At 31.2% G+C, this 22,658-nt stretch overlaps 1 protein-coding gene, 2 long non-coding RNA genes and 1 pseudogene across 3 annotated transcripts; 2 read left to right on the top strand and 2 right to left on the bottom strand.

Moving 5' to 3' along the window:
* The first annotated feature begins 10,354 nt into the window (after nt 1–10,354).
* BEL1 (POX (plant homeobox) family protein) lies at nt 10,355–14,182 on the top strand. Its single transcript, XM_085706098.1, has 4 exons — nt 10,355–11,436; nt 11,810–12,192; nt 12,946–13,006; nt 13,266–14,182. The coding sequence occupies exons 1-4, from the start codon at nt 10,585–10,587 to the stop codon at nt 13,887–13,889; spliced, it is 1,920 nt and encodes a 639-aa protein (XP_085562224.1). The 5' UTR covers nt 10,355–10,584; the 3' UTR covers nt 13,890–14,182.
* LOC146934218 (uncharacterized) lies at nt 13,304–15,204 on the bottom strand. Its single transcript, XR_015007696.1, has 2 exons — nt 14,928–15,204; nt 13,304–14,747 (listed from the first exon to the last, which is right to left on the bottom strand). It is a non-coding gene; the product is annotated as an uncharacterized LOC146934218 (long non-coding RNA).
* A 230-nt stretch (nt 15,205–15,434) lies between these two features.
* On the top strand, nt 15,435–18,475 carry LOC146934219 (uncharacterized). The gene is made up of 2 exons (XR_015007697.1): nt 15,435–17,632; nt 18,096–18,475. It is a non-coding gene; the product is annotated as an uncharacterized LOC146934219 (long non-coding RNA).
* A 405-nt stretch (nt 18,476–18,880) lies between these two features.
* Nucleotides 18,881–22,386, bottom strand: LOC146934220 (uncharacterized; annotated as a pseudogene).
* Nucleotides 22,387–22,658: the final 272 nt, after the last annotated feature.

Raw genomic sequence — 22,658 nt, forward strand, 5'->3', positions numbered from 1 at the left:
AAGGAACCAACAATGTGTAGATTAACGTTACATAATAGTTAGGTTTATAAAAGAGATTGCAAGTTTCATAGACTAACCAAAAAGGGATTTTTGCCAATATTTACACCAGACAAAATGAAAAGAACAAATGACATCCCAAAGTTAAGATAGTTTACGACTACAGTCCAAAGTGATACGTCAAAATAGTAGAAGTTCAAATAGTTCAACAACAAAGATCTACTTTGGAGCAACTCGAATTTGCAAGTTCTTCTGTGACTTTTCGAGATCAAAGATGAGCTTACCACCTTCTTCCATCACTCGTTATCTGCAGAAATTGAACCACTGCCCACCCAAGTAATTTTCATAGCTTGCTCTATCGGCGGTAATGAGGTGACAGTTATACTGTCTCTGTGTCTGGTCATCAATGAGAGTGATTGTTTTGCGCTTTCCTTTCAGAATTGTTCTTGACACCTCGTTTGGGAAATGCTAAACAGGAAAATAACTGCAATATTAGTCTAATCCATATTTACATGGATAAGATGTATGCGAATATAGTTACATATAATTTATAAAATAAAGGTAGCATAACCGATTTTAAGCTAAAGAAAATGTAGCATGACTTCTAATTTATCTTCCTATTATCTTCCTATAAAGTCTAGATAAATGCATGCATGTACATTATATGTACCCCATTGACCAATTAAGATTGTTGAAACAAATGGAAATTAAGCATCACTTCCGCATGTGCATATATAGCTAGCACCATTTGACATTGATGTCTTCGAACATTTGGTGCAACTCTCATAAGACAATCCAAACTGGTTAGGATTGAATTTAGTTATTTTCCAAATAGTGATGCAGTATGTTTCCTAAGACAAATTATGCACATGAAATAAAGAATAATGCAATATGTATTTTTAATTTGTGCGTAAAAAAATTCAAAGCATGTTTGTGCATAAAAAAACAGACATTGACTAAGTTTATAAATTCAGCATTTGGCCTAACCTGAGACAGTTTGGAAAAATTGTTGTACGAAGTACGTTGAGAAGAAGTCGAACTCTGACTTAAGTTCCAACTGAAGCTCTGACTCTGAGCTTGAGAAGTGTTAAGGTCACGACAACAATTCAAAAAACATGGTGAAAAAACAATCAAATCGGATTGTGAAATAATAAGTTACTCTAACACTGTATTGTGAAATCATAATGCAAACTTACTAAGTCTTAAACTTCTCAACAACCGGATGACAAAATAGAAAATAATACATTTTCTATTTAGCAATGTTTAGTTTTTTTGAATAAGAAAAAGATATGCATAGTTTGTTACGATATAAAGGTGCAATATATATATATATATATATATATATATATATATATATATATATATATATATATATATATATATATATTATGTAAGTATAAATTTTTTAGTAATCAATACCTTTTATGTGTGTGTGTGTGTGTGTATATATATATATATATATATATATATATAAGATAAGCATAATTTTTTTAGGCATCTATACCTTTTTTGAAGAAAAGACATCTACAATTTTATAAAAATAATACGCATTAGCGTAACAAAAAAACAGACACACATAAAGTATTACTCTAAACGCTAATATGTGTATGTATATTTGTGTGGTTGAAGAAAGAAAATAAAAATATTTGGTATCATTAAATGATAGCGTGAATAAAAATATTTGTGAGGTTGTTATGATTAAACGATATTTAAATTAAATATATAAGTGATAAAAAGATAATAAAATTTCTTTGAAAAAAAGGTAATAAAATTAAATGGAACCTCCTTAAAAAAATTAAATGGAACGGCTAAAAAAAATTAAATGGAAAAAAAAACATATTGAAATATAATATTAGAAAATAAAAGAAAAGGTTCCTAACATGAATTGAAGAGAGATGCTTGTGAAATAAATTGTCGAGAAGTAGTTTTTTGAAGTAGCATTCAACAACTTTTCGTCAAAGCACATTCCATTCAATTTTATGCATTAAAAAAAAGTACCTTTTTTAGTAAGTACTTAATTGATATTGTACTTGGCCTAACTTCTCCTTAAAAATGTAGAGAAGTTGAAAAAAAACATGGTCAAACGGTATCTTAATCTCCCACAACGGCAGTGTAAAAGCAACTGAATTTGGGAGAAAAAAATTAAAAAATAGTTAAAAATAAAAAAATTGGAAAATAGTCAAAAGTTTTCAAAAATATGAAAATTGGAAGATAGTTAAAAAAAATCAGTGAGGTAGCACTCAACCAACCAATACTGAAAAAAATTATATGCATTAGCGTAACAAAAAACAGACAGACGGGCATAAAATATTACTTTAAACGTTAATGTGTGTGTGTATATTCGCGAGGTTGAAGAAAGGAAATAAAAATATTTGGTATCATTAAATGACAGCGTGAATAAAAATATTTGTGAGATTGTGATGATTAAGCAATATTGAAATTAAATATATAAGTGATAAAAAGATAATAAAATTCTTTTGAAAAAAAGATAATAAAATTAAATGGAACAGTTCAAAAAAAATAAAAAAAAATAAAGTTAAATGAAAAGAAAACATATTGAAATATAATATTAAAATATAAAAGAAAATGTGCCCAGCGTGAGTTGAAAAGAGATGCTTGTGAAATATATTGTCGAGAAATAGTTTTTTAAAGCAGCATTCAACAACTTTTGGCCAAAGCTCATTCCATTCAATTTTATGCATTAAAAAAAGTTCCCTTTCTAGTAAGTATATAATTGATATTGTGTTTGACCTAACTTCTCCTTAAAAATGTAGAGAAGTAAAAAAAACGGGTCAAACGGTATCTTAATCTCCCACAACGGCAGTGTAGAAGCAACTGAATTTGGGAGAAAAAAATTTGGAAAATAGTTAAAAGTTTTTAAAAATATAAAAATTGGAAAATAGTTAAAAAAATCGGTGAGGTAGCACTCAACCAAGAAACACTAAAAAAAATTATATGCATCAGCGTAACAAAAACACAGACAGACGGACATAAAATATTACTCTAAACGTTAATATGTGTGTGCGTGTAAATATTTGTGAGGTTGAAGAAAGGAAATAAAAGTATTTGGTATATTAAATGACAGTGTGAATAAAAATATTTGTGAGGTTGTGATGATTAAACAATATTGAAATTAAAATAATTGATAGTGTGTTTGACCTAACTTCTCCTTAAAAATGTAGAGAAGTTGGAAAAAAGTCAGGTCAAACGATACCTTAATCTCCCACAACGGCAATGTAGAAGCAACTGAATTTGGGTGAAAAAATTGAAAAATAGTTAAAAAAAATAAAAATTGGAAAATAGTTAAAAGTTATTAAAAATATAAAAATTATAAAATAATTAAAAAAAATGGTGAGGGGTAAAATGGGAAATGAACCCTAAAAATGATGAGGTAGCACTAACCACACCCCATCAATAGGAAATTACTAAAATACCCCTCCTAGGGGCAAAATGGTAAAATCCTAGGGATTTATCTTTATAATATAGTAAGTAGACTAATATATGATAAAACCACACATTTCACCTGCAACGAAAGAGTGGGTAAAAATAAAGTACGAGACAAGTAATAATGTACAAATATTGTTATCGAGTACGTTAATATGCTTCTTTGGTTTACAAGTACTCATGTTTTAGAGTTTTGAAGAATACTCTTTTCATTTAAGACTATGAACCTGTTTGAATTGAGTTTATGCAAATAAATAAGTTTTTATGTTAATTCATAAGATCTTACTAACGAAAATTGTATGTTCATAAGTTATTTTTTTCATATACTACCTTAACAAATTTATAAATAATACATTAATGCTTCTTTATTCACATAAGATCTAAAATAAGTCAATTCAAACATCCACTATGATGTGTGTCTAGTGACTATTCAATTATTTATTTCTTTAAGGAATTATTGTGAGGCACAAGTGCCGTTTATTTATTTTATGTAGCTTATTAAAAATGTCCAGTTTATTGTTTTTCGTACTTGTGAGTCATCTTTCAAACTTATCGGCATTGTCGTAGTGTTCTTCCCCGACTTATTTACTGAAACCTTCATTGTCATCTGGTGTCATGCAAATTATCAATAAGATGGTCGTTTTGATTACGGTGTCTTTCACATATACTCCATCATAACTCTTGATTTCGTCTCGTTGACTTTTAGAATAACATCAGTTTGCATCAACCTCTTTTAAAGTTAAACTTCTCCAAAAAAAAATTACCTATAAAAAATTTGGAGGAAATAGGAGTATTATAGTGCGACTTCCATATTGACTTTCTAGGAACGTTCTTCAACTATCAACATAATTTTACAAGACATCTTGCATCAATGTTAACCAATTCTCAAATGCTAATCTAAACCCGCTAGCATCAACTTATCCTTTTACTTGTCTAGTTTTTTTCCCCATATTTTCAATATCATAGATTCACTCGATGGTTAAGGCTCACCTAGCTACCAACATTGAATCTGATGAAGTGTTATCCTTAATATTCAATCATCTTTCTTCATAAATGATTTTGGTGATAGCTTCTTCAAAATTCAAAGTTTCATTCCATCTATTAAAACATGTTTAATATGACACTACATTCTGAATAATTGCTTGCTGCCAATTTCAATGTCATCTGTTTCAAACTTAACAAACTCAAGTTTGTCTATGACAAATCTCAAGAAGTATGAATAGATAAAATAAAAAAAATACTAACACTCAAAACTAATCTATGCAAATTTCAAAGTGTACAGTTTTTTCTTACCTTTTCAAAATGTTCGATTTGTTAACATTTAAGTAAAATGCTAACTAGTGTCCAAACACTAATTATAGTAAGAATTTCTTAAAACTTGTATAATCAAGTATTAAAAAATGTAATTTTTTTTTATTTCTTTAACTAGTGTCTTAGAAACACTAATTAACACGACCATTCCCCTAATTATAAACGAAAGAATGATGAGAACAAGTGAAAAGTGGTTGCAGATTACTCATCCTTCTTCCGATCGTCTCTGAATCTCAGACATTGATCCTGTAATTAATGAAAGCTGCTTCTTTTCTGTTTGGCTCTTGCATGCTTTACCTACTTCAGCATAACGAGCAGTAACCCTAGCTAGTGTAGTAGGATTAGGATGGTCCTAACCAATAACCACAAATATACTACTATTGTACGAGTAAATAAAGTTATTTTTATACACATTAAGAAATATGAAGGTGGACCACCCTATTGTAGCCTGGTTGTGTGGCACGTTGTTCTAGCTTGAAACCTGTTCAAAAATGTGACTCAAATCATGTCTCAAGTTCATCTGTGTTCTAACTCGCGCCAGATAAATCCCCCGCCATTTGTGGAGTCTCCAATTGACCCCTCTTTATATCCCATTGGCCGCACCTAATTTGCTTTGCTTTGCTTCTTGAAACTTGTACATGTCTGTCTAACTAAATTAATAAAGACAACAACAAAAAAATAGACATTTATCTAATAATTATTCCTTTTCAAAATACATGTCGTAGTCGACCACTTCATACATGTCAATGCATAATTTTGATCGTTAATATATTTAATTATCTAAAATAAAAAATTATAAAAATTTAATATTTTGTAAATATTTATCGAAACAAATCGAACATCTTACTTGCTAACATTTATATTTATATGTTAGATAAAAAGTATAGTCAAAGTAACTCATGTGAATAGTACAAATTGTTAAAATACGACATATATCTTGAAACGGGGGAGTATCACATTTCATAATGGTCCAAAAGTAGGGATTTATTATTTTTGTAAAAAATCAATTTTATAATAGAAAAATACATAATAATTTTCTATTAAAATTTACTGAAAATAGGAAAGTTCATTTTTTACTATGTCCAATAATAACTATAATATGTCATAATTGAATATACATCATTGAGTTTTTCATTTGATTCTGTTTTGATTTGATCAATCTTTGACCCTTAGTTTTGATTATTTCATAGTACATAATTAGAGAGAGGAGTTCATGCTCATACAATACAATAATGCTCCCCTAGGTACCTTTCTTTGATAAAATCCCCTAGGTACTTTATATATGAAGATATGGTGTCGTAATATATTATCATTATAAAGGATTTATGCGTATTAAATTATTTGTGCTAGTATATAAACAAGGTGTAATAAAAACTATTATGCTGTCATAAATGTTATTTTTAAATAGTCATGTTTAAGTTTTAATTAAATTAAAATATTTAGATTTTATATCACAATTTTATCTATCATGAAATTCATACTTAAGTCAAAAGTATTATTCTATTTTTATGAAGAAAAAACCGTATAGTACATGGATATATAAAGTGATGAAGGTGTGGTGATTTGTTGCATCATGCATGAGAAGAGTGCGTAGTGCACAAAGGCCAAAAAGAATCAGAGGGAGGGAAAGTGGGTGAGAGAGGTAGTGACGTCATTGTTGTATTTATAGGCCTGTATGTAAGGGTGAGAAGAGTAGAGCAAAGGGAAATTTGGCAAGCGGCGGAGAAAGCTGTTCCTCCTACTTACAACACCATTACTACCCTTTTTCACACACTTCATTTCAACCTACCTTCACCATCTAACTTTCATTTTCTGCACCTATCCTCTCAACTTATTCTTTCAAATATAATAAACCATCAATTTGGTTTCAAAACTATCACATTCTCTCTGGTTTGATGAATAAACTATAGAAATATACTAAATAATCCTTATACTACTACTAATCTATCACGTTAATCCTTCAAATCTCTTGAAAACAAGACATTTAGTCTTTTAAAAGACTAAATGTTGGTTTATGGACTACTTTTATAGATAAATCTCTTAACCACCCGTTATATTATTGGATGGATGAGTTTGGCCAAATTCGTTAATTTTTGGGTCAGGTATGATTGGGTAATGGATTACCCAACTTACTTTTCTATTTTTTTAATATTGAATGACTAAATAACACTACTCATAATTTTTCTTAAATATTACTCAACTTTTTAATTCTCTTTAAAAAAATTGGTGAACTTATTTTTACTATAATTTTATGCATCATAGAATAATAAATTATAATATCAAATAATAAACTCTATCATAAAATACTTGCAACAAACTAAAGCTGCATGACATAAAATTGCATTAATATTAAAATAACTAAAAATTGCAACATATTGATTTGTAACTCTAACATTTTTTTATTTTCATTATATAGGGTACAATGTGTATGTTTAGAAATATAACTTGGTTTATGATCATAACCTTTAGTATTTTTCTTCTACCCTATGAAAATAAAGATAAAAAAATATCGGCCTTATTGAGTAAGTAGGTTTTTTTGGGTCTGAGTCAAATTTTACCCGAAACTCATTTCTTTTTATGGGGTTTTCATTTTTAAAAACCATACCCACCTAATTACCCGCCCCAATCCCCTTTTTTTAAAGGTTTTTTTGGGTAGGTTTGACCGAATTTTCTGGTTAATCTAACCCATGTACACCCTAGGTAGAATGTAGAACTCAAATACGATAATTGATCATCTACAGTGACTAAATGGTCCAGTTAAATCTCAGTCTTTAAATAAAAATAAATACTTGAAAATCTAAATATTAAAAACTTGAAATTATGAGAGATAATAAATTTAATGGTGTAGATTCCCACACCGGAGAAAACAAGAGAAAAACATACGGGAGGAAATCCCCTCCCCTCAAATACTCATCTAGTTTTCGGAAGGTTGGGATAAAAACTAATTTAGATAATGATTCCATCTCAACTGTGTTATAGTAAGTTCAATGTTAGTCCATAAATCACAAACATTGAAACATATATAGTTGGAAACACATAAATTTTTTTCTGAAGGTATACCATTAAAATCTCAACTGTGTTATAGTCAGTTCAATGTTAGTCCATAAATCACAAACATTGAAACATATATAGTTGGAAACACATAAAACTTTTTCTGAAGGTATACCATTAAACTTTGTGTTAACTGTAACCAAAAGATTAAACTCTCTGAAGGTATACCATTAAACTTTGTGTTAACTGTAACCAAAAGATTAAACTCTCAAATTAGAAGTGCTATTAAATTTGTTTATTATGAATGAGTTTGGATTTTGTCATGACACGCTTTTGTTGTTTTGTTTTTGGTCTTAAATATGGTTTTGCACTAATTGTTTAGTATCGCAAAAGTCATCCGCGTGGAGAGGCATATTTGACGATGAATGAATAAAAATGAAAATGAAGATAGAAAAAGATGCGGTCCCTGCCATGCAAAATGGTTTGGGGAGGATGTGGGTGGAGTACTTTATTACACCAATTAATAAGAATTAGATGTGCAAAGATAGGACCACCTCATCTCTATTTCTCATCTCATATTCACTCCTTATTTTAGGAACGTTTTACACACACTAAACAACTATGTATATCGGTAATTTTTTATTATTTTTTTTGTATATCTTATAGGTTCTCTACTTCATTCACTAAGGTAATTTTACTCGGTTATTGTTCACACACCTCTCTATTAACCTATAATATATATATATATTTTCAAAAACTCTTTTCTAGTTTTTAAAAACTTAAAAATTAAAAATTTGTTTGATAAACTATTTTTAAAATATAAGTTTTGAAAAGAATTTTGGTTTTTTAAGTGTTGGAGACTAAAAAACTGAAACAGGTAAATTGTATTTGGTTTTTAATTTTTGAAACATATTTCAAAAACTAAAAACAAAAAGTGTTTCAAACAGGTAAAAAGTGTTTTCATCAACTTTTGTCCATCACTGTACCTCATTATTTAGGTCTCATGTTTTTTTGACATGTATACTAACAAATGATATGAAGGTTAGTTAATACTCGCTACTTGATGTATGTATAATTAATAAGAATACAAAATAATAATGGAGGAATATTTGAGAAGAGAAAATATATATAGTCCTATGTGGATATATATTAAGAGCAACTTCAATTCAATATATCTCTCGTGAGTGGAAACAGATTGGAAGAGAATAACTGCTAGCTTATGGCTCAGAAAGACAACAGAGAAAACAGAAGGAGGAGGACCCACCTAACTCGTCCCAAACAGAGCCTTTTTCTCATCTGAAAAAGCCTGTAAAAGACTTTACTTAGGAATGACTTCAATCTAGGGATCCGTTCCCTACAAAGATCTCCTTATTCCTATTCTTATTTCTTTAATTTCACTTCATGCAGATTAATTAAATACTCCAAGGTAACCGTGACAATTACTAAGTACAATTTTAAATTTAAATGTGGCAGCATTATTGTTGCTCAAAATAAGATTTGTGATGCTAAAATGAGAATTTATTCCATAAAAAGAAGGAGAATTTTTGAACGGTAATATATTCGATAATATTCCAAAAATTTATTTGTAAGTGTCTTCATTTATATATTTCAATATTTTCTATAGCTTCCTCAGAGGTAATTAGTCTTAATAGAAACTAATTATCGGTTATGAATATCTTGATTTACTACGTTATACACAATCTATTATGTCATGTGTATGTCTGATATCACGATGAATATATTAGAATCACAACGATCCACTGTGATTTTTCAAAATTATATTTTGTAGTTTATGTGAAATCACAATAGATCTTAAATCTAATATTCTTAATATATTCTTTATATCAGTTCATTTGTGTATTTAAAAATTTCAACTGATATATGTATATATATATAGACAAAAACTGCAAAAATTGAAGTGCAATAAATCTTCATTTTTTCTATGAGCTGCAATAAATCTTCATGGTCTAAAAATAAACTGTATAGAACCCTAATTAATTCCTCATACATGTGAATCTGTGATACAACAATTCAAGTGGCGGCTCATAGTTTATGTATGAGGCAGAGGACATCATAACTTGTTGCTGGTCCTGCTTCATCATATATATGTACTTTAATTTGTAGAGAAGGTTAGTCTTTTTTATTTTCTTGACTGAAAGGTGGTTAGTCTTTGATTGAATAAAAGATATATAAATATATAATGCAACATAATTTACTTCAATTTTCAAAAAAAAAAATATAATTTTATATGATCAATTTAATAAAATTTATAACAGGTAACGAATTTTATATATATAATTTAATAATAATATACTACTTGTATATCAGAAAAACAACGAGTAAAATCCCCTAAATAAATAAAATAAAACAATGAATAAAATATTGTTTACAATAGATTGAAACTAATCTCAACTTTCATCAGTTTAAATTAATATAAGAAGAATTATGAGTAGAGTTATCTGTTTTGAACATTTATTGATTATAAGATTTTTCTATAATACTAGGTAAGAAATAATTGAGGAAATTTCCTTGATATTAATTATTATTTTTCGTGGGTATATGAAGACTAATTTGGTTGTATTTATAAATCTTGGTCCATTGACTCATCATCACTTGTTAAGAAATAGAGAGAGAGAAATATAAAGAAAAAAGAGAGTATATGATAGCATGGAGGTCATCATCAACACCCTCTCTAGCTATCTCATCTTCTATTTCTGAGCAAGTATATCTCATCTTTCTTCCACACTATGCTTTTCATGCTCCCCTCATAATATAAATTAATTCACTTAATTTGTATTTGAAACTATAGCTAGAGATATTGAAGTTTGAAAATTTTTATTCATGGCTAGACAACTTTGTCATGAAGATGACAAAACATCAAGTGGTGGATTTTGTTACAATCCAACGATTCAAACACAAATCCAAGGTTTTGTGTCGGATCCAGAGATGTTTAATCTCACTACAGGGATGGAGATGATAGGTTTTACCAAACAACATCAACAACATCTTCAACAACAACAACAACAACAACATAGTACTGACACAACAAACTCTGTCATGTGGAAAACAAATTTCTCAGGAAAACTAAGTCAACAACATGTTGGTCCCTCTTCTTCTTCAAAAACCATGAATGAAAATTTCTATCATCACCAACAACAACATCAAGATTTCACTGTTTCTGATACAACAAGTAGTGATCAGAATCTAAACAACATGGTTCATCATCATCATCAACAACATGATTCATCATCTTCACATCAGTGGCAACAAGTTGATGATTCATCTTTAAGATGTGTTTTCCCTTGTGAAGGTAATGAAAGACCAAGTCAAGGACTTTCACTCTCTCTTAGTTCAACAAACCCTTCCTCTATTGGTTTACAATCTTTTGAACTAAGACACACTACTAATCATCATTTACAAGATCAAGGGTATCAAGGTCATTTTCTTCTCAAAAACTCTAAGTTCTTAGTTCCAGCACAAGAACTTCTCAATGAGTTTTGTAGTTTAGAAAGTACAAAGCAAAATGATTTAGTTTTACAAAAGCAAAAATCTCAAAAGTTCAACAACAAGCAAAGTTGGGAAGATGATAACAACAATGGTGGTAGCAGTTCTTCAATCAAACAATCTTTAACCTCTGTAGAGTTTGTTGAATTGCAGAAGAGAAAAACTAAGCTCCTTTCCATGCTAGAAGAGGTATATTATTACATATTATAGTACTATTTATATGTTTCAAATTTAAATTATTTTATTATTTCATTTCATTAATCAAGACTATACCTTAATTTAGTTCAAGTCATAATCAAGGCTCTTAACTTTTGGTTGAAGTAGTTGATGAGATTGGTGTCTTAATTTGGATTTTGATTCTTGAACTAATTAAGCAGCTAGTGAAGTCTTATCATAAATGCCTTCACCCCGTGACAATTGAAACTTTTTAATGTTACCTTTTTCCTTTTCTTACCAATAAAAATTGTTAGTTTTCATCTTTATTTCTATGGTGGATGTAACTTTCAAACTGAAATTTATTTATTTAAATATTTTTTTTACTTTTGTGTATAATATTATTTAGGTTGATAGAAGGTACAAGCACTATTGTAATCAAATGAGGAGTGTGGTTTCATCATTTGAAGCTGTAGCTGGAAATGGAGCTGCGAAAGTTTATTCAGCTTTGGCTTTAAAAGCTATGTCAAGACATTTTAGGTGTTTGAAAGATGGAATATTAGAACAAATTCAAACAACAAGAAAAGCAATGGGAGAAAAAGACCCTGTTGCACCTGGAACAACAAAGGGTGAAACACCTAGGCTTAAAATACTTGATAGAGTTTTGAGACAACAAAGAGCATTTCAACAAATCAACATGATGGAAACACATCCTTGGAGACCTCAACGTGGTCTTCCTGAACGTTCTGTTTCAATTCTCAGGGCTTGGCTTTTTGAACACTTTCTTCATCCGTAATTCTTTTTTTTCTTCATTTCATTCATATAACTAATTTTATTTATTGCTTGCTATGATGGAGTAGTTCTAATTCTATTAGAAGTAAGGTACAAAATAGATTTTTCTAAAGAATCAATGTTATCTCCATTTCAAAAAATAAAAACAGCTATTGGCAGTTGTGTTATGGTATCGTAATTTTTCTCATATCAAGAATCTTTACATTAATGTGCTTCAACAAAAATAAAAATATAAAAACTATATCCTACGCATTTTTTGTTAGTTTCTGTGCATCACCATTCAGATTCCATCTTTTCATATGTATGTTGTTGTGTATAGTATTGTCATATTATTTTCGGGTGAAGATCCTCTCCATTTATTATCCTCTCCATTTCTACCATTTGGAGAGATAAAGACACATAAAAAAGTCAAAAGTAATTAATCATGGTGGGACCCACTTTATGGTAGGACCCACTACCTATTTTATGTGTCTATCTCTCTCCAAATTGCATACTTCCATTTATTTTCTAAATGGAGAGGATCTGCACCCATTATTTTCAATCATCTTCTCTTACTTTTATTTTTGCGTCTCTTTCTCAACTACTTCTTTTTATTTTTATGTGGCCTTAAATAATTCTTCCTTTGTAGGGTCATTTCTTCTTATCTCTAATATAGTTAGTTTTATTTTCTAATTAGTACATAATTCATACGTGCCACACAAGGTCATATATTAATTAATTAATTAATTTTTTTTTTTTGTATAATTTTTATAGGTACCCAAGCGACGTTGATAAGCATATTTTGGCCCGCCAAACCGGTCTCTCAAGAAGCCAGGCATGTTGATTTTTTATTATATTAATATATTTCCCTTCATTGGACAAAACTCTTTCAATTTCATATTTAATTAAATAGTCATATATAGATGGTCTTCTCAGATCCGTCACCCTAAAATTTGATATTAATATTTGTAAAGAGTAAGTCTTAATATAGACATATAATATGTTATTATTGTAAATTTTTTAATTGGATGACGCAACTTTGAAAGTTTTTTTGGTGACACATGTTATTTAATTATTAATTAATTGAAAAGCAGGTATCAAATTGGTTTATTAATGCAAGAGTGAGACTATGGAAGCCAATGGTGGAAGAAATGTATTTGGAAGAAGAGAAAGAGCAACAAAGAAACACGACAACCTCGGACGGAGGAAACAATATTAATCATGAAGAAGATAACCTTAATGTACTTCAAAACCAATCTCAAACTCAACCTCATGAGGATCAAAAGCCACAACTCCTTCGAATCGATTCGGAATGTGTCTCCTCTATCATCAACAACAATCATGATCATAAAAATGATGCTAATAATAAGAATTTGAATCATCACCAATTAGCCGCGGATGCATTTGGATCGGTTGATATTGATTTTTCATCTTATAATACACATCATTCTTCTTCTGACATGGTTGCTGCTTACACAAGTGGTGAGAGTTTCCACCAAGGTGGCAGCAGTGGTGGAGTGTCATTGACGTTAGGGTTACAACAACATGGTGGAAATGGAGTGAGTTTGGCTTTCCCACCAACATCACAGAGTCCAATGTTCTATACAAGGGACCAAATTGAAGAACCGGTTCAGTACTCTCTTTTGGATGGTGAAGGAACAAATATTATGCCATACAGGAATCTCATGGGGACACAATTGCTACATGACTTGGCATGATACATGGCTAAAGTTGTTGAATTAATGTTATTAATTTGATTCAAGCTTCACTCAAAAATATTGAATCATGAAGGTGCGTATTCAGATATCACATTTTAGGTCATGGTATAACCATTTATATTAATAGGGGAACTGAGACTAGTGAAATTAATGAATTAAATTAGACAGATTGATACTTTTAAATCTTAATTAGCTAGCTCAGTACATTGGTATTGGTATATTAATATATACATGATGTTGCTTCCATTGAGAAGTTACACTTAGATAATATATTAGATAATATATTGCTTGAATATGTTTTTTTTTTTTTTTTATCATGCCTCTATTTCTCACTTTGAAATTAAATTAAATATAAAAATCTTCATGTAAGACGAGCCTTCAAAAAAAATATTTTTGTAAGATGAAGGGTGCAATTCTTAAATTTATAATACCTCCCTAATGAACATTATTGAGCTTGGCGTATAAGTATGAATAATGAGTGTCACATAAATCTAATTCATTCATATAAAACCAATTTGTAATATGAGAGATGACACTCTATAGAAAATTATTTTAGACATTATCTCTATTCAATGATTTTTTTTTCTAGCTACATTACACAATTAGAGTCGTAATTAGGCAGTTTAATTTAGCTCGTAAGTTGTTGACGCTCAAACGTTCAAAGGGTTTTAGCTTGTAGGCTCAAGGATTCATATCAAAATTAATATTTTATGGTACTTATTTTACACGATTATTTTAAATTTTTATATGGTACTTAATTTTCTAAAATTTAATATTTATTTTACTAGCTAGAACGTACCTTTTTTTTTTTTATTTATGAAACTGTTGATTGACCACTGAGCTAACAGCTAGCACACTCTGAAATCAAAATTCCATTTTAGAAGAATATTTGAGATATTTGTAGTTTTATTGATGAAAATGAAAAGAATATTTCAAGAAGAACGATAAATCATCTGGCTGAGCAATTTTGGTTGGATGCTAAAAACAAAAATGAGAGAAAATATCAAAGATAATTTGAGATTGTGGTCCCTTATTCACCTCATAAAGACAAGTTCTTGTGCCAATAAGAATTGTTTGCTTTATGATATGTCATTTTTATAATTGGTTCGCCGGTGCCTTTCTTTTTGCCATCGAAAAAAATTAAATTGGCTTTTCAATTAGTGTTGGAGGCACTAGGGTTAATTTTAAGGACGAGATTGCATGCCCTTTAATGAATGCAATGCAACTTGTGTTTATAAAGGTTTATGAATAGAATCGCACCCCACGAGAGATCGTTACGTATTTACAGCCCTTCATTGCCTCGTGTATGTATTGCTAGATTATATATATATATATATATATATATATATATATATATATATATATATATATATATATGTCTCAAAATATATATATATATATATATATATATATATATATATATATATATATATATATATATATTGTGCACTTTTGCTCTTATTTGTTTGACTCATTATTTAATTTATTTAAGCATAGTAGTTTGATATTTGTATACCATATTTTTTTTTTTGATAGATATTTTTTTTTTTTAAGGATTGTATACGATAATTTGTTGTTAACTTTTAATAAAAGACAACAAAATGAAATTCTCAAATGATAATGTTTTTCTTTTTATGTTGAAACAACTTTCAATAATTGCTATAACGGGGAACAATAGAAACAACTTGTTTAAAGGCATTTCCCATCCATTTAAAAGAGTCAATTCTATAGTAGTTAAGCATCCTAAGTCATGAACCAAATACACATTAATTGCGCATAAAGAAATGGGACGTGAGTATAATTCTATAACTTAGAAAGTAGAAACCAGTCATAAATCTCTTCCACGGTGAACAATAGAGAAAATGTTGAGAATTAACTGCATTCGCTCGTCTTATCTAGTTAAAGATCATTTTTTTGATTTATTCAAACACAATTGTATATGTAGTTCAGAAGACAAGATATATGTGAACGGAGTATTGAAATTCGAGTCAGCCTCATAAGAAAATGTAATATACAAGTGGTCATTTCCATAAATGGTTTTGTCTAACATGCATAAGCAAGATGATCTTGCATCATACACAAATGTCTTTTTTACCATTGAATTAATAAGGCGCATCACATCTTATCTAATTATTTTAATGAGATTTATTGATCCAATATAATGATAAAATAGTTTGTGCATAATGCAAGACCGTCTCATTTATATATGCATCATATAATTGGCCTCCAAAAATATGTATTACTATTTAAACTGGATTTTTTTATATAAAATCTTATATGCCCATTCTCGACCCATCGCAGACAAATAGAACACCAACACACAAATGATCTACTAGGGGTTATATAATCATGATGAGACTCTTGAAAGAAAGTGAGTTCCACTATAAGAAAAACACAACTTGTTTTTGGATTACTCCCAAAAGTTAAAATATTTCTTTTTTGGGAAGTATTAAATTTATTTTCCTGCCCTATTTTTCTACGGGCTACCCCCTATGAAACTCCAAGGGTAAAAATAACTTATCAGGGATATGCACCTCATAAATGCTTAGATACGAACGATTCAAAGAGGTATACCGCTCGATATTGTCATTTTTTCATGGCTGTTGTGACCTTGAGAAAAGGTTTGCATAAATACACAATTTTCCTATAGTAACCTTATCTGAAGATCTTGGAGGAGGTCGAGAGATAACCTAATTGAGATATAACCTAATCGTATATGATTCTTGTATATTTTAGTACAAATGATATCCATCATGAAATTCACAAAAGTTAATGTATTACTTTTTGAATGGTGGGAAAGTTGTCGGTAATTGACGGATACATGGAAGGATAAGAGATAAAAAAAACTATTCAAACAAGCTCTAGGTTTTTTTTTTCTTTCAAGTTTTTTTTGGATATTTTTTTTTTCAAGTTTAAAAACCACATTCCCAGAAATACAATGGTAGAAAATAATTATACATATGTTTGTTACAAGGTTGAGAACAAATTGTTCTAGGGTTTAAAGATTCCCATGAATATGATAGCCTTTCATAACTTCCATTAATTACATAGATTTATTCCCATGAAAAGGTGAAAATGTGCATTCTCGTAAAATTTAATATATTTTTAAATAAATGAGGACAATCGTTCATAATTCATAGTTCAATAATATTACACCAATTTAATATGATAGTCTTTCATAACTTCCACTAATAAAAAAAATTTGGTTCATTATATTCCCGTGTAAGTTATTTCTGGAAATGATTTTTGAATGCTTAAAACAAACACCCCTATACAATTTAGCGAGCCTCTTTTTAGTGAGAAAAGTATTTTTCAATAAAAAATAATTCCTAATAAAAATATAAATGAAAATTATTATTTGAGAGCTTATAATCCTTAGAATTTGAGTTTAATCAATATGTAAGTGCTTTTATGGTGTGAAAATTGCTCTTTAGGCTTCCTTATTTGCTCTCAAGCATCCAAAAATTATCCTTTTATCATGAATGGCAGTTAACCGTCATTCGTTGTTTACAGTAGTTAAATGTTGTTTGTTGTACGACAGTGGCAGTTAATTGTCGTTCCATACATGTTAGTACATATTTCAGACAACTTTCTTCCACCAACGCTATTCACTCACCAACTTTCTTCCCTATTTCATCCATAACCGAAAAAATTTAAATTTTTTATTTTAAAAAAATTTTGGTCTCAAATCATTCAAAAGGATAGCTAGAATGTTTCTACACTCATTTGACTTCAAGCAACAAGTATTGTATTTTTTTTTACCCGTTTACATTGTTGCATTTTTCTGCCATAATTTTTAAGGTTTCTAAACTCATTTGTTACAACTACGAGTGTCCAAATTTCCCGTAGAGATTTAGTCTAATTTTTTTTGAAGAAGTGAGAGATTTGGTGTAATGTTATGAATTTTTAAGTTGTTTGATGTAATGTTGTGTAGTATGTTGTCAATTTTTGTAATGTTGAATTGTTTGCTGAATTTCAATCGTTCGTGTACCGTTAATGTAATGTTGAATTAGTGTAATGTTATTGAATTATGAATTATGATGTTTTATTGTTGGATTATGAGCGATAATTGTTGTATAATTAGTTTACTGCTTGTTGAATGGTGTTTCTAAGTTACATGTGTTTAAACAGTGGGTTTTGTTTCCTGTTTATGCATATAAATGTTGCAGACTGCATTTATAACAAGATTGGTATTAACTACTGTAGGTGTCAAACACAGTTAACGATCTACAAGGCTTGATCAATATACAACACGAGGCTTATGTGAGCCAGTTTTCCAATGAGTTCAAACAATTTCTTTGAGATAACCAAATAGGAGCATAATATATTTATGTGGTACCACTTACCAAGCACATACGATTGGATATCCAGACTAGTTGAACAAACAAATGAGTTGGTGTAGAGAAAGCTGAATTATGAGAGCTACTTTTATTCGTTTTCTTAAAAAATAACACCTATTCAAATTTATCAATTGTAACAAGAAAAAAAAATGTTTTTCTCGTATCTGCATGAGTAAATCCGAATAAATAGAAAAAGTGGTTTCTCTCCTTTCAGATGCATAAATCCGGACAAGAGTAGCTTTTAACGGTTATGGGAGGTGAAAAAGAAACTCCATTGATTGATTTCATTTTGATAGACAACGATTTACGAGCCAATCTCTCATTTTTGGTAATGAGCCCATCTCCCTTTTACTTTTTGATAGAAAGCTCATCTCCCATTAATCATTCGAAAATTGCTTTTTTGACATAGAATACTTCCAATTGACACAAGGAAATGACCCTAATGCTCCTGGCGGTAGTTAACTACCGCTGGTAAACACGCCGGCTGTTAACTACCGCTGGTACCCAGCGGTTGTAAACTACCGCTCACACTAGTTACAGAACCAGTTCAGTCTGTAACTGGTTTTTCCAGCCATTTTGGCCTGTTTGTACCTGTAATTTCAAACGGCAATTCCGCATTAAATGAAACCGAAACAACAACATCCAGCAATCATAAACATCAACATTTAATAGTTTATCAATTATTCGGTTACATTACACCAAACCGATAATGCGTTAACGTTTAACAATTGTTTGAAATTCATCAAATTTTCCACATTATGCAAAACATTACACGTAATGTACATTAATTACTAATAAATGCGAAACTCAAATATATTGATATACATATAAATAGTTGAAGGTTAGTTACATTATATCACCCAAAAAATTGGTCATTACATTATATATCCAAAAAAATACGTCGGCGCGTATCAACCAAAAAACGGATTAACACCGACCAAAAAGTGTCACATTTCATCTAATAAAAGTAAATCATCTAAATGTTCCAGAACATCTTCAAATTCGGTGTTTTCTTTAACCGGAGTGTCATCAAACATAATTGGATTATCTTCATTTGTTGGCTCCTTTGGTGGAACCGGTCTCTCTTTGACCTCAATGTCCATGAGTGTTTGGAAACGATCGTGTTGATCCAAAAATTCATCCTCCCATGTTGCCGCCTCTTCGCTCCTGTGATTTCTCCACTCCGTGGATGTTGGAGGTAGTGGGCAACCATCTTTTAGTGAAAGAAGGACAAAATGATTAGGGATTAGACCAAGGCAAATCATGTTGCTTTTCGGGTTAACCGGAGGCCGTCCTCTAAGTGGGAAAAAAAGTCTCCGAGATGTAGTCTTTCCATGTAGTCATCTTTAACACCGGCCTATTGTAACATGATGCAACGATGTGTCCCATATTCGGCAATGTCAACCATTTGTCGGGAGGTGCAAAGCTACTAGGATTTTTGGGAGGATACAATCCATCCAAGATGTAGTTGTAACGGTTCTCGCTCGCATACACCTCAATGTATTTGCTCCTATGCTCTTTCAACTCTTGAATAAGTGCTCTCCGCACCATAACATGACTTTCTTGCGTCAAACCCAAGGCTTCCGCTATAGCCTTAAACCCACAATGTCCGTCACCAATAACATCCACAACTCTCTCAATGTATGGTATCATGAATTTTGGCATGTAATACATAGGATTGGATGGATCATAACTTGTTGGAACCAAGCTAGGCTTAGGAACCGAAACCGGAGAAATGTCAATGCGAGCACCTTTCCTTTTAGTTTGTGAAGATTTTTTCCGTGGTGAAGATTGACTTTCCGGATGTTGAGAATCAATAGTCTCCCACGTAGATGGAATCCTACCACGTGTGGTTTTGATTTTTTTGGGAGCTCCTTTGGTTGCCACCTTTCTTGGAGGTGGTGACAACAATGTGGTCTCCGGAAACACTAACAACCGCAATGCCTCTTTGATTTCTAGTTTCATTTGGAACGGAACTCTTTGGAGACTTTCTTGGATACCATGCCACTCCTCCGCGACCGAAAACAAATCTTCATTACTTTGTTCTTCACCCATGTACAACTTATGCCAATGTGGGTGTATCTCATCCAATCGAATGGGCATGTTGTGACGGATTTTCATAGCAATGAAGCATGCACAAGGTAGGCCATACGACGTCCTTTGAACACAACCACAAGTTTTCTTCTCAATGCACAAGGTTCTCCTAGCACGCTCTTCTTCCACAAAAATAAAATTCATGGCTTGTCTAGACACGAGACCACCCAACCTGGAGTATAAAGTGACATCTTTATATCGATGTTCCAAGACCGTAACGCTCCTACCAAACGATGATTGTATCTCCCCAAATTGGTTTGCCAACATCTCATCAATTTTATGCCAACAAGTACCCAAGATATTCCTTGGAGGTGGACAAATATTCCTTCACCACACCATGAGCTCCTTCAACTCTATTTGTGGTCCTACACCCAAGATGTAACACAAGGTCCGTCCATGCCCTCACTAGTTTGTCCTTAAAAGGGTTCAATATGGTTTCTTGAACATAGTTAAGAAACTTTGGATGATCCTTACAAGCATCTTAGAATTCCACTAGATTAGCCGCATATAACTCTTGAGTAGGAGATTCAACCAATTTTTCCCATGCATCAAATATGGTATCAACCAACTTACTATGCTTCTCCTCGTCGACAATCTTCTTTTCGCCATCCACCACAACAACGTTTTGTTTAACTTTGCAATCGGTGATGATTCTTGATCTAACATTTTTGCCAACATGGAAATAACAAAGTATTGCACTACTACCGGGGAGAACATTGTTTACGGCATTCATCATACCCGTGTCCCTGTTGATCACTACCACCTTAAGCATATCACTTTTTGGTCCAAGAAGTTTAAGCAACATTTGCAAAGCCCAAGTAAAGTTATGCTCCTTCTCGGATGTCATAAATGCAAAACCAACCGAATATGTCAAATAGGTTGAGGTGACTCCAACTATTTCAAACAATGGCATCCTATACAAGTTGGTTTTGTACGTGGAATCCATTATCAAAACAGTAGGAAAAGTGTTAAACAACTTTACCGAAGTTGGATGAGTCCAAAATATGTCTTGAACGGTTTGACTTTCATTTTGTTCTCTTACGTAATAAACATATCCATTCTCTTCCAACTTTGTGATTATATATTGCATCTCCGTCAAGTCACCCCTTTTTGCCTTTTTGAATTTATGACGTTCATTGTAGACTTGCTTGATATTTGTCATGGTCTCTTTCCTTTTATTCCTCAAGTTTGTCAAAATATTTTTTGGTTTCACCGAAGAGTCGGTTAAGTCATGACAATCTTCTTGTCGTCCTCCGTTAATCTTCCGGCAAGAAGGTGCCCTGCTACATACGGAACCATCTCATGGTTGTGAACGCCATTAAGAATAGCCAATTTCCAACCATTGTCTTCCCTAACGACATATCCACGCACCTTGAACAAACACCCACATTTTCTTGATCTCATTCCTTCATGCTTCACTTTTGTCTTCGGTACTTTGTGGTCGCCGCTCCGTTCACAAACCAACTCCAACATAGCATTTCTTCCTTCACAAGATCTTCTAATGACAACCGTAAATCCAGCCCTATTTGCTTGTCGACAGACCCAACCGAGCAATTCGTTTTTATCTTTCCATGTGTCTTGGGTTGAAAAGAAATGAGCCGTGTCCACATCGGAATTGACGCTTGAAGCCTCAACTTTAACGGAGACTTCGACCTTAGCGGGAGCTTCAACCTTAATGGAATCGACATTATCTATAAATAAACAACAAAAAAAGTTGCTTATTTGACAAGGAATAAGAAAGTTGTTTTTTTCTCAAACATTATCTATAAATAAACAACATACAATTACTAAACTAATTAATAAACATCTATCTAATATCATATATTAACATAAACAAACAAACAAAAAACAAAAGAAAAAAAATGGGAAAAACGCTGTAGTGGCAGTAGCTACTGCAGAAAATTTTTCAAAATTTTCTTAAGTGTCCAGCGGCAGTTAACAGCCGCTCACTCCCAGCGGTAGTTAACTGCCGCTACAACGCGTGTCAGTGCAAAAAAAAAAAACCAGAAAAACGAATCAAATGCAATGGATTTTAACGTTGTAATACCTGTTCTTTGATGCATTTTGTGTGTAGAAGCGTCCTAGCAATCCATCAGCAATGATTTGGACCCAAGATTTTGACAAATTTTTTTTGAAATGGGGATTTTTTTGGGTATGGTATTGGTGATGTAAGGTGATGAATGAATAGGTGAGGTAGGGGTTTGCTGGTTTTGGGGGGAAAGACACCAGCGGTAGTTAACAACCGCTGGGTCCCAGCGGCTGTTAACAGCCGGCGTATCATCAAGCGGTAGTTAACTACCGCCAGAGGCTTTAAAGTAATTTCCAATTGTCAATT

This window comes from Medicago sativa, chromosome 4 (genome assembly GCF_051527215.1).
Source record: "Medicago sativa cultivar Bolivia chromosome 4, Bolivia_mono, whole genome shotgun sequence".
Lineage (NCBI taxonomy): Eukaryota > Viridiplantae > Streptophyta > Magnoliopsida > Fabales > Fabaceae > Medicago > Medicago sativa.

What these genes read in the sequence shown, in the direction of transcription:
- BEL1 (XM_085706098.1), top strand. Translation starts at nt 10,585, where the DNA reads ATGGCTAGACAACTTTGTCATGAAGATGACAAAACATCAAGTGGTGGA. An exon ending in TCCTTTCCATGCTAGAAGAG is followed by an intron (nt 11,437 to 11,809) that starts GTATATTATTAC and finishes AATATTATTTAG; the next exon opens with GTTGATAGAAGGTACAAGCA. An exon ending in TTTGAACACTTTCTTCATCC is followed by an intron (nt 12,193 to 12,945) that starts GTAATTCTTTTT and finishes TAATTTTTATAG; the next exon opens with GTACCCAAGCGACGTTGATA.